Here is a 12,930-nt window from a genome sequence, read left to right on the forward strand (position 1 = left end):
CCTGAATTGTTTTCAATTTTCAATTGAGGGGTTATTTTAAAGCAAATAGATGAACCTGGTGAAAGGGAGAAAGAGAGTGAAGAGGGAGTGTGGGAAAGAGAGGCTTTGTAATGACTTCCATGTGAGCACAGCCTGGGACCCCTGTCTCCAACCTCATCTCCTTCCATCCTTTCTTTCACTTTATGGTTGAAACACATCATAATTCTCCAACTTGTACACTATTTTAACCCTCTGGGGTCTTACTTGGACTGCTCTGTGTCCAAGTAGAGAAGTATAGTTCTTTATCCCTCCTTTTGGTACAGCTTGAAAACCCTCTGCCTTATGCCCTAAAAAAAAAAAAGAGAGAGAGAGGAGAAGAGCGTAGATTGGTTTGGCTCAGTGGATAGAGCGTCGCCCTGCGGACTGAATGGTCCCAGGAGAGAGAGAGAGAGAGAGAAGAGAGAGAGAGAGAGAGAGAGAGAGAGAGAGAGAGAAAGAAAGAGAGAGAGAGAGAGAGAAGCAAGGTTTTTGGAGAGGAGCAGGTTTGAATGCTGTATTTCACGAAAGAAAGGAATCCTATCACTCTTGGACTGGCAGACCTGGAATCTTAATTATTAAGACTGGAGAGAGAGAGAGAGAGGGAGAGAGAGGAGGAGGAGGGAGAGAGGTCCACTCCTGTGGCTGGCGGAGGTCTAGGAGTGGTTGAAAGGCTGCCATTATCTCCTTACTGCCCCCATCCCACCCCATCATCACTTATAAGGCATTCACTGTGGTTGGACTTGACAATGGGGACAATGTGGGTGCTCTTGGTGCCTGCCCAGACGCCCTTTCTGGGCTGGTGTGCTGGAGTCCATTCATTGTCTTCACTAGCTGAGTTTAGACAGAGACCCCCCAAAAGCTAGTAGCCATTGAAAGTCCTAGTAAAGGTCAGGGCTTGAAAGTCCTAGCAAAGGTCAGGGCTGTGCACCACCCAGTTAATCTAGGAACCACTCAGTTAATTTAGGTAATAATAGTTGAAGCATCCCCACCTTAGTTCCCTTAATTCCTTAGATACTTATGTAGATCCTTGTTGATTATTGTTAATCAGATACTCTGCCTACACTCGGAAATCTATTGATGAGTTAATCAGATACTTTTGTCTACTCCTGGAAATTGTCTGCTGATCTGTGTGTCATTGAAACTTCCTTACCCTAAGGGCTACTCCAGATCAATAAAAGATTGGAGCAGCCTGAGATGGGTGGAAGTCCTTCGGGACTTGCCCACCTGGTCCCCCAATATTGCAAAATTATCTCGTGTCTTTTTCTCTCATTTGTTGTGCGGCTCCTCTTTCAGATACCGAACCCTACTCCACGCAGAACGTGGAGGGAGTGTTACTCGACACTGGTGCATTCTTTATTTAGCTCCTGTGAGTTGTGCATGTTGGCTGCTAAGGACTCAGAGCTGCCTCTTTTCCTAGAGGCTTGTCCTCAGCCAAATGGGAGCTCTTTTCCACCCTCACCCCTATTGCCAATGGCTGAATGACAAAGGGGCACAAAAAGCCTGCCTTCTTGCTTCAAGGTGAGACCAGTTCTATGGTGTAATTCATGCTTGAGAGCCCCCGTGGGATCAGGCTGAGGCTGGACTTCAGCTGACCTGGTTCTTGCTCTGCTCCTTCCTTTGACCTCTCTTGCTTCCCTCCCTCCCTTTTTTTCTCAATAAATCCTGTGCACTCGCATCCCTGTCTCAGGCTCTGCTTCTAGGGAGCCGTGCCTAGAAGAGGGGAGGATTGAAGATGCTGTGGGAGGCATGCTCTCTGCCCTCAAGGATCTTGCAGTACCCTTGTAGAGATAGGCCACAAACACGCACAATGATCCTCCACAACACAGGATGGACCAGGCTGGAGAAGTGACTGGAGGTGCAGTGGGGGAGGAAGGCTTTATGGAAGAAATAGGCTAGGCCATGAAGAATAGGTAGGACTTGAAATGTTGGGAAAGGGAAAAAACTTCCTAGGCAGGAAGAAATTTCCAAGGAAAGGCCCTAAGATGGGTAAGAACCTCTGCCCTCACCTGCTCCTGTCTGGTATCTGTGACTAGGGGAACCACCCAGGTCAGTGGGAGTTGGGGACCTCTGTTTTGACAATCCCAATAATGGATCTAACTTTGGCAGGGCTGCTTGAGAGAGCCATGCCAGGCCACCCTGAGTCCAGGGAGGACTCAGTCCTCACGAGAGGCTGGGGGGCATGGTCCACCTGTAACAACCTTCTCACTTTGGAGAAGGGACAGAAACCCCACCAGCCCTGCGCGGAGGGCTGGCAACTCAGGGGGCCTGAGGGCCACTTCTTCAAAGAGCAGAGGGCACTGAGGGGCTCCACACACCTGCTGGACCGTGAGCCTGGGGTTTGTTCACAGGAGTTCAATGACGTAGTAGGCAGTTGCTAGGGCCCCCAGAGCCACAGCTGCAGTCCCGAGAGCCTGGAGCACAGGAATTACGATGACTGGTGTGCTTCCTTGCAGGTCCTCTGCAAAGCAAAGTAGAAAGCCCATGGGTTGGGGGAAGTTGGGCTTTAGTGCCTTTTTATGGGAAAGGGAAGATTGGGGGGGTTCCCTCAGGATTGCGGGAACACCCACTTCTCCCTACCGACCCTCCTCTCAAGGGGACACAACTCTCCCACTCCTTCTAATGAAACCTACCACAGGACCCCAGGACCTGAGGATGGGCTGGCCCAGGACACCAGCTCCCCGGGACATTCAGGGAGCCAAGCTACAAAGGTGGTCAAGGCCCCCATGTGCCAGGCCCTGTGTAAACACCTCACACCCCAGGTCTCCTTGGACATCAAGACAACCCTGTGAAGGAGGTTCTACCAGGTAGCTCCATTTTGGGGACACATATGACACCTGAGGAAACACATACTACACCCACCACGAAGGCAAGGAAAATACATGAGTATGATACTAATTGTGAGGAAGGCTTTCACCGATGTAATATCCACTTGGGTAAAAATCCTATTCAAGTAGCGGTTCTTTAACGTGAGTGTGTATTTCAAGCCAAGAGCCAACATTCCACTCCTCTGAGAAATGGAACGATTACGGAAGCGGGTGCTAAACATTTGAACAGAATATGTCTTAACCCTGACCAAACTGGACCCCTGCCCCTTCCCCCTCACGTTCCTAATTCTGAGCCTTGCTTTTGCCTTTTCCTCCATCTCGAGTGCTCTCCCTCTAAAATAAGCCATAGAAGATCCTAAGGTCCTTTTAGACTCCGCGCAGATGTGATTGACACTACGCAGTCTGCCTGGACTCCAGTTCAGGAGGGAACACTCTCTTTTCCTGAAGCTCTTCGAATGTCTCCTATGGGACACAGATCACCTGGCTCACAACTCAGTTTCTCAATGGACATGTCTTACCTTACCATGCAGGCTGTACAATTTTTAAGGGTAAAGTTCCCTGTTCTGGTTTCCCTCCTAGTACCTGGCATCCTGTGCAGATTAGCTTTTCCTACTTATTGGTTTTAAAGTGATATGAGAAGGTGGGGGAGGATGGATGGATGGGAGGTAATCAACCAAAGACCTTATATGCATATATAACTCATGGACACAGGCAATAGGGTGCTGAAGGCCTGGGGGAGGGGAGTGAGGACAGGGCCGGGCCGGAGGGGGCCAATGAGCGGGGGGGAGGGGACACATGTAATACTTTCAACAATAAAGAGTTATTTTAAAAAATTAAAGTGATATGAATCCATGGCACAACGTGGCATCAGATGGACAGAAGGACTAAGTGTGTTGGAAGACAGTTAATAATAATGAGTGGGGGACAGGCCCTTCCTTGACAGGGACTTACCAGGTTATAGAATATTTTAGCTCTAGTCATGCTCTTCCAACACACCTGGGTATCTGTTTGTTTCTCTTTATAGGTTTGTTTCAAGGATGACAGGAGAGGGGATCTGGGAAGAGGAGCAGGAGGAAAGTGGGGGATGGGTGGGCTCTGTTCCTGGGTCAGCAGTATCAGATTGTCAAGTGGAAGACTTCTTCCGTGGACACCTGTGAGACCCTGGATACAGGCGGAGCTGCTTTGGGCCCAGAGCTGGGGATGGGCAGAGGCCCCTTTCCCAGCCCTGGCACCCCTGGAAAAGGTTCCACCTGGTGGATTCTAGGAAGAGGCAAAGAAGGGCAGAACTTCAGATGATGCTGTGGGTGGGGGGCTGCTCTGCCATGGACAGACCAACCTTGGGGCACTGTTCCCTGTCGGGGTTGCTAGAAACAGCCTGAGACCCTCTGCATGGGGTGGAGGTCTTGCTATTACCAAGGGGGCATATGAGTTACACTCAGTATTTGTGAGTAAATTCCAGGGGAAATTCACATGCAGGTAAAGAACCTAAAGCTCTCAGCTGTGGTGTGGGCCACAGAAGGAGGCCAATGGCCAAACAGAGCATTTAATTCCAAAGCTCTGACGAGGCATTTCTGAAGGGCTGTGAGGGGGTGAGCTCTGAGGAAGGTGGGTGCCTTTCGGGAAAAGAGAAATGAAGTCCTCGAAGAAGCAATTCCTGGGAAGGAAGACAAGCGGCACCTCTCTGTGCAGGTGGGACACCCTGGAAGGATGGGTCAGGTCAGAAAGGGCCAGTGCCAAACCTTAGGCTGTGGCCACCTGGAGGGAGAGGCTTTCCTTTTGGCCTAGGATTCCCAGGCGGAATAACACAAGACTACAAAACGATCTGGGGGAGAGCCTGGCCCTTGGGAACGGTATGTCCTGAGGGCCCAGCCCTCCATGAGCTCCAGAACCTGTAGAAGGTGAGGAGGTTTGGGAATCCTCTCCCTGGCACGGTCAGCCAGGCCCGAGGCAGAAGGACATCGGAGATGCGGCTGTGGCACAGGCCCAGACGACGCCAGCAAGCAGAGCTGCCGGGGCAAGTGGTACAGGAACAGAAGGGGCGAGTCGGAGGCCCTGGGTGGACAGAAAAAGAGAAAGATGAGGGACCTACCAGCCTGCAGGAGGCGGAGGAGATCCTGGAAGACACAGAAACAAACCGTGGGAAATTAGTTGTATTTCAGACCGCTGCTACCTGGGAATAAAAATAATGATGCAATGGCTTCACATCATTATCCATCGTATTTAATTATCAGAACAATCCTGTGAAGTGGAATATTGTTATTCTCAGTTTACAAATGAGGAAACTGAGGCTCTAACTGAGAGTAAATAGATTGAAGAAGTGGGCCTCAATTCAGGATTTCTTGATTCAGGGCTGTCTCCACAGAATTCATAGGAAGTGGTGGCAGTAGATGACTGCCCTGCTGTGAGGTGGCACTCGATTCCTGCACCTGGAGCTGCCACGTCCCATTTCTGTGGGGCTCACTGGTTCATCCAGAAGGCAACCGCCACTCCAGTTTACAGTCCTTGGAATACTTTCCCAGACTCATCTCCTTTTCTGTCCTCCTGTGCAGTGGATCCCAGCGGAACTCAGAGATGGCGCCCTCTGCTGTTTAAAATGACCTCTGCCTCATTTCCTCCCCTTGCAGCTACATCTGTCCTGGCTTCCTGATGGAACTGTGGATTCTTCCAACCAAAGCTCCGTGAAGACAGTGGTCAACCTTGGCAAACTCAGCACACTTCCTGCTTAGACCTGCCCATGATGGATGCTTTTTTTTGGACTGGAAGAGGAAGAGATTCTAAAGGCAAGACTTTATCTTTTTTCTGTTTTTAGTTTAAAAAATTTTTTTGAAATGGACATATAATTTCCATACCATAAAGTTCACCCCTTTAACATGTTCAGTGGTTTTTAGTATATAAACAAAGGTGTGTAACCATCATTGCTACCTAATTCCAGAATATTTTCTTTTCCACTTAAGAAACTCCGGCCCCATTAGCAGTCACTGCCTATTCTCCACTCTTCCCAGGTTCTGGCAATAGATTCGCCTATTCTGGACATTTCAGAAATGGAAGCATACAACATGTGGGCTTTTTTAACGGATTGGCTTCTTTTACTTAGCCTAATGTTTTTGAGGCCCATCCATGTTGTAGCATGTATCAGCGCATCATCTCTTTTTATTGCCAAATAGTATTTCATAGCACATCTGTACCACCTGCTGTTTATCCATTCATTAGCTGATGGACGTTGAGTTGTCTCTTTTTGGCTATTGTGAGTAATGCTGCTATGGACATTTGTGTACAAGTTTTTGTGTAAGACATATGTTGTTGTTTTTTTTTTACATCATAAACCAGGAATTTAATTTTTTGTGTGGAAAACTCTTTCTAAGAATCCATTACAACCAACAAAATAATATTGAAAAATTGGCTAGGAGCTGAAGGCTTAATTTTCCATAAACTTTGAAGTGGTAGAACATGTTTTTAATTCCCTTGGGTATATACCCAGGAGTTGGATTGCTGCATCTTACGGTAACTTCATGGTTAACCCTTCGAGGAACTGCCAGACTTTTCCACCGCAGCAGCACCATTTTACATTCCCTCCAGCAGTGTCTGATGCTTCTGACTTCTCCACAGCCTCACCAACACTTGTCATTGTCCATTTTTTTTATTATAGTCATTCTAGTAGAAGATATGTCTTTTATTGAGCTACAATATTTTCTGCATATAAAAAGTTTGGATTTTAGACTATGGCATCCTTTATTTAAAGGCCCTCATCCCTTATTGCCAACATTCCTTCCTACTCTGGCTCAAAGGGAGAAAATTCCTTTGATAGAAGAAGAGAAGGTGGCCATTGTAAGCACTGAAGAGCCACCACCAGTGCCTGGATAAATTGGCCAGCAGTAGCACATGAAATTGTGGATAGATGAGAGTCTCATATTTGTATTTATCTAAATGCAATAAATAGCACCAGGTTTCCAATTTAACGAAATGCAGTTCTTTTACAACTCTTTGGAGCAATAAGCCACATCAATAAGCAGAACTCCCCATGGGGGTGAGTCACATGCATTCACTAAAAGATTTGGGAATGTAAAGCTTTGCGTTCTACAGATATCCGTTCTAAAGGCCACAATCCAGAAATGTTTAGTTCAGCGGTTGATGATCATAACATACACAATATGTAGTGTAGCTCTCAAAACCATTTCAGATGTTAAGAACGGATTGATTACTAGCCTCAGGAATATGTCACAGAGATACCTTGGGTATATACATATCTCTTATTTATGTCCACATTATCTCAGAGGGATATGCTGTGGCCTGGGGAGTGTGGCCTGGTCAGGACCACAGAGCCATGGGCTCTGGCTCACGGATCCAGGAGCTCAGAGAAGGGTGTGCTTCCTCCAGGGGAGATCACCAGACCTCGGGGGATCAGAAAATTAGGGCTGCAGTTAACAGCGAGAATTCTGGAGTCAGAATAGACTGAAGTTCCCCGCTCAGGGCTTCTAGTGCCTGCTTGAGAGTGAGCTGCTTGATTTCTTTGGGCCTCAGTTTCCTCATCTATAACATGGAGATGATACTAGTATGTTCTTTATAGAGTTGTTAAATGAGAAAATTAACATAGATGGCTGAGCTGAATGCTGGGTACACAGTTGGTTAGCTATTACCATTATTATTAGTAGTAGTTTTAACCAGCCCACCTCCTGAATGCCACTTGAATTTCCTCTACAATCCAATGTCCATTCAGACTCTGGCTAACAAGAAGAGGGGGCGGGGCACTTTTCCCAGACGGTCATTCCTTTGTCAGAGAGAGCTAACTGTTGGAGTTTTTTAATGTTGAGGAGAGAAATCCGCCTCTGTCTTCCCTCGGTAAGGTTGCCAGATTTAGCAAGTAAAAACGCACGATGCCCATGCAATATTTGGGACGCACTTATACTAAAAAATTTTAAAATCATTTGTTGGCCTGCATTTTACTGGGAACTCTACCCATGGGTCCTTAGTCAAACAACTGAGGACAACAGGGAAAAAGTCTATTCACATCTTCCACCTGACAAATTTCCTCCAAACCCTTCCACCAAATCTCAAACACCAAGTGGCGCTCGCCTCCCCCTACTTCTCTCATCCACCATCAGCCTGGACTTTCCTCTTTGGATTAGATGGTAGGTATCTGTTACAGCAAATGGAGATTGTCTGACGAGGACAGAGGGAAGCAATATGACCACTCCCTTGTCCTAAACTGCATAATATCAATGCACCCTTGGTTTTTATTTTTGAGCAGCTATGTGGCACCCTGATTCCTAATGAGCACATATGACCACTGAGCCATGTGAAAGGTTAATATGGATGCGGGCTGCCCTCTTCAGTGACACTCAACATGGTGAGAAATAGCAACACCCAGGAACCCTGATCTCTTGGGTAAAAACAAAACCCCAAATCCTCACACGCCACAAGCACAGTTCCAGAATACACATTAACCACACATCACTACCCAGTAAGAACCAGCTTCTGGGGTGACCCGGGATTCAGCAGCAGAAAGGCTAGACCTGTTGAGCTAGAAATCTGCTCACCTGCTTTCTTGGATCCATGGGGTGTTTTTGTGCCAGCGTTCTGAGTCAGCAGGCCCTGAGCTGACTGGCTGGTTTGGGGAGCCGGGAGGGCCCAGATCACAGGCCTCTGTGCAACGGAGCCCACGCTGGGCTGCTGGGGGGTGGACCCTGAGGCGGGCTGCTGGGGGGTGGGCTCTGAGCAGGGCTGCTGGGGGGTGGGCTCAGAGCTTTGTTGCTGCTGCTGTGGGGTACACCCCGAGATGGGCTGCTGGGGGGTAAACTCAGAGCTCCTATGCTGCTGAGGGGTGCACGACAAACTGTTCTGCGGTGGGGTGGACTCCACGCTGGACTGATGTGGGGTAGAACGCTCGCTGGGCTGCCGTGAGGTGGAATCAGAGCTACAGCGCCGTGAGTTGGAGCCACGGCGTTTGGACTCTGGCTTCTTCTTTTTGCCCTTCTTCATGGTGGGTCTTCCTCACCTAAATGTGGCCCTACATGGAGCTGCCTAATCTCCCGGCTCCCTCCTGGAGGGGCCGTTTGCCCCTGCCCTGGGGGAACACTCTGGCCTTGGGCTGGACCCACACCCCTCCTGTGAGGTCACAAACACCAGGATGGCTCCATGGCAGTGCCCTGGGGACAGTCTTCTCTGCCTAGCCTGCTGTTCCCCCTCTTCCCTAGCTACTGGGATGGGCAGAGGGCAGGTGTCAGACCCCTCAAGAACCTGGGTTAAGCCTGGCCATGGGGCCTGTGACAACCTGGATCCCTAGGATTCTGCGACTGGAGTGCCTCCTTCAGGCACTTCTCTGCTGGTGTGTCCCGGGTCCCCTTAGAGCTATCCATTCACTCTAAGACCCCCTGGCTGTGACGCTCAACTCTGCCACTGGTTTCCACATAACAAAAAGCTGAAAACCAAAAACCAAACCCCCAAAACCACTTCACCACGCATACTGTGTTTTAGGTAACGTTACCGAAGATTTGGGGGTCCATGGAAAGCCCACAGCCTCCTACCATCTCAGCTGTTCCCCCAGATTATTTTCATAGAGTAGCTTCCCCCTTCTTCCAAAACCTGCCCTCCCCTACTGCGGGAAGGGTCTTGGGGGAAGGGGGTGTTATCCAACTTTGGCAAGAACCCTTGCATGTGGCAAAAGAATTTCCCCTACAAACGTAATGGCAGTTTGGAAAACCACATTTTCCTCAAACTCATCACGCCAGCCACAATAGGCTACCTTTCAAACCCCAAACTCGTCGGGTCAATTAGGAGACTATGAATCCTTCTCAAAGTTAACAATGTGATTTTCCTTTTAGGATGGGAGAGAAAAAAACATTTAAAAAAGACAACCTTAGGCTTCACATGTTGACTCCAACAGAAAATGTGTTTGCATTAGAAGACACTACTTCTGCCATTGATGCATCATGAGGTGGTGAGTAGTCTACTGTCAACCCTTTGAGTCTGGGGTGACACTCTTGCCCCAGGAGAAGGTTTAGGTAGACCTATAGAGGAGGAATCCCCATGCAAGGCCAGATCCGATATGAACTGTGAAATGACGGGAAATATTTTAGAGATTCTAGAACCTGAAAAGACCTTGCTGATTCTCTTTCTGCAGAGGGGAAAGTGAGGTTCAAGGTTAAACTGCCATTCCAAAGTCACACAGTGGAGGGGCATTGAAGGGGCTAAATTCCCGTTCAGAGATCTCTCTTTTCCTGACTCCAGAAGGCAACAGGGAGTCAGGTAATTATACAGGCCTTAAAGTCAATCCCTTGAGAGGATTGAAGGAAAAAAAGGCATGAAGGATGAGAAGTGAAGGGAAGCGCAGATCAATAAAGTTGGGTTGAATTTGATTGAGCCGGGGCGTGAGGAGATTCAGGGAGCCAGAGAGGCTACAAGAAAGAAGGTGGTAAGTCCCTAAAGTCAAGAGCAATGGCTCCCTTGGGGGATTCACTTCAGAATCAGAGAGACTGGAACCCGGTCAGGAATCCTGTCTGGATCCGGCAGACAGATCACACCCCCTAAGGCATTTATCTCTGTAAAACTCAATTTTCAGGCACTGACGGGATTTTGACTGAGGGCCTCAACTTGATGTTTTTTTAAAAAAATATGAGTAAAGGAGAGGGAGAGAGAAACATTAATCAGTTGCCTCCTACTTGGGATTGAGCCCACAACCTGGGCATGTGCCCTGAGCTACACAGGCCAGGGCTCAACCTGGTTTAAATCAGCCCTATTGACATTTGGGCCAGAAAAGTCTTTGTTGTGGGGCTGTCCTGTGCATTGTAGACAGTTTAGCAGTGTCCCTGGTCTCTGCCCATGAGATGCTGGTAGCAACTACTGCTCCTTCCAAGAGAAACCAAAATATCTACACACATTGGTAAATGTCAATGTGTGTGTGTGTGTGTGTGTGTGTGTGTGTGAGAGAGAGAGAGAGAGAGAGAGAGAGAGAGAAAATTGCCCTTGGTTGAGAATCACTGGTTTAAATGCACTAAATAGGTGCAAAAATATCCTGGTAGGAATGAAAGAAGCATTTCATTTCACACCAAGGAGCAAAAAAAGACATGAAAATAGATCCTTGGTTCCCCAGGAGAGAAATGGAAGAAACTCAGAGGGTCAGGCTTTGGGAGGAGTGGGAGTTTTTCCATGGCAGTGGAGGAAATACATGGGGGTTCTTTAATAAGGGTGGCCCCAAGTTGCAGGGGAGGGCACTTGTGGAGTAATAGGTTGGGTTAGAAGGACTAGGAAGAATGGCACCACCATAGTTCTTTGCTAGAGCATCTCCCATGCCCTCTGCCTTCTGGCTGGAGCACAATTTCCTAGCCTGAAGTCTGACTCCTCTATCACGCAGTCATACCCTACTGTCCCAGGTTGCTGCTACCCGCGTCTCGCTCTAGCCAGCCACAAGCACCAGAAGTCTGGTGAATGTGCCTCACTTCCCTGTATTTGTGGAAGCCCTTCCCACTCGGTCCCACCCCTCTCTCTTCCCATCATGCAGATCCATCTCAAGTGGACCCAGCCACTCATAAAGCCTTTCTCAAGATCTCCAACTGGAAGCCATGTCTCCCTCTCGGAGCCCAGATCTTGGATCACTTTCTGCCGGGTGTCAGAATGGCTGCTACCCTTGTCTTCTCTTAAAGTCCACACTCCCAGACTGTGGAGACCGCGAAGGGCCAAAGTCCAGGGAAAGGGCTTAATGTAAGCTGCCTGAAGGTGAGAGTAGAAAGCAGATAAAGAAAGCAGGAAACTGGTGACCACAGGGTGGGTGTGGATGATGGGGGACAAGGCACCTCAAGACTGCATCATTAAGGGGTAGTTTTCAAAGGTGGTCTGGGTTTTCTGGTCTTGGCTGAAGACCACAGTGGGAACAGTCCATAGTCAAGGGCTTTCCTAACCAGGCATGGCAGCCGTGGGAAAATCTCGTGGACTATTTGGGAGAGTCAGAAGAATGAGTCTAAGGGCCTGCAGAGTTAGTCGTCAGCCCAAGTGGTGCTGCCCTCTGGGTGGATCCCGGGCACCCAGAACAAGCATGCCAACGTCTGTGCTGAGGCTAACGCCTTAGAACTGGATGATACCTCAGGCACCAACTGGCCTTAGTCCCCTATGTCAGGAGGGCAGCAGCTCACAGAGGGGGCAACTAGCTTTGTCCTCCAGCAGGAGAGTGGCAGAGCCTCGAGGAACCTGGCTTTGGATGCCCTGCCCAGAGCACTTCCTTCTGCCCCACCGCTGCCCCAGGGGGCTTCTGGAGACAGAAGGCACTTGGTGCTCACTTAAGAGCCCACTGCCCTGGACCCTTAGACCCACAGATTAACCCTCTGGGGCCGCAGATGCGGATTCCTCGATAGGAAGGGTCTCAGGGGCCGTGAACAAGAATTGTGCGGCTACTGTAAAGCAGCACCTTCCCGAGAGGGCTGCTGTGAGCATCAGAGGTGAGAAATCCTTAGCGCAGCACCTGGCTCACACTAGGCATGTTTTGATTGCAACTGTGGTTCCCTTGGAGGAGGAGACGGAAGGACCAAGCAAGGAACAAGTGGAAGTGGAGAGGAGGGGGCGGGTCTGGGGCCTGCAAGCTCCCAAATCTGTGCTTTACATGGGCTGATTCCCAGTGGTGAGCAAAGGGTCGGGTGCCTGGCTGGGAAATGTAACAACAAATCAAGTGAATTCGAACCCGTGTGACCCCAAATTATCCCAGTGAGCACCCCTGGGGACAGAAATCTAGTTCATCTTCCCCCAAACGGTGTCAGTGGAAGCGCCAGGGGAGGGACCATCACATTAGGGACCTGTCCAGTACCAGGACCAGCAGGGTCAAGGCACAGGCCTCCCTCCGCATTTGTCGTACTGGACGACGCTCCAAACAACTGAACCACACAAGCCTCCCTCTGTATTGAAGTTTCTCCCAAAAGCCCTCGGATATCTGCGGCAGCCTGGCGTTCCCACCCCTCGCTTCAGGCTCCTCACCCTCTGTCTGAGTGTCTCGATCCACGAGGGGGACGCAGCCCCGCGTGGAGACCTCTCGTGCTCCGTGGGCGGCGCGCTGGATGTCCAGGGTGCCCTCGGGGCGGCTGGGGCTGAACACGGCGGTGTGCACCTC

At 49.5% G+C, this 12,930-nt stretch overlaps 1 protein-coding gene across 1 annotated transcript in view; it reads right to left on the reverse strand.

Moving 5' to 3' along the window:
• The window catches only part of SPATA3 (spermatogenesis associated 3), a 20,596-nt gene extending 11,777 nt beyond the window's left edge, over positions 1 to 8,819 (reverse strand). The window contains exons 1-3 of the mRNA XM_014530567.1: positions 8,378 to 8,819; positions 4,733 to 4,895; positions 2,334 to 2,476 (exon numbers count right to left, since the gene is read on the reverse strand). Of these exons, the coding sequence (XP_014386053.1) occupies positions 2,371 to 2,476; positions 4,733 to 4,895; positions 8,378 to 8,819 (711 nt within the window). The 3' untranslated portion in view covers positions 2,334 to 2,370. The remainder of the gene's footprint in view (positions 1 to 2,333; positions 2,477 to 4,732; positions 4,896 to 8,377) is intronic.
• Between the last annotated feature and the right edge of the window lie 4,111 nt (positions 8,820 to 12,930).

Source organism: Myotis brandtii, unplaced genomic scaffold (assembly GCF_000412655.1).
Source record: "Myotis brandtii unplaced genomic scaffold, ASM41265v1 scaffold744, whole genome shotgun sequence".
Lineage (NCBI taxonomy): Eukaryota > Metazoa > Chordata > Mammalia > Chiroptera > Vespertilionidae > Myotis > Myotis brandtii.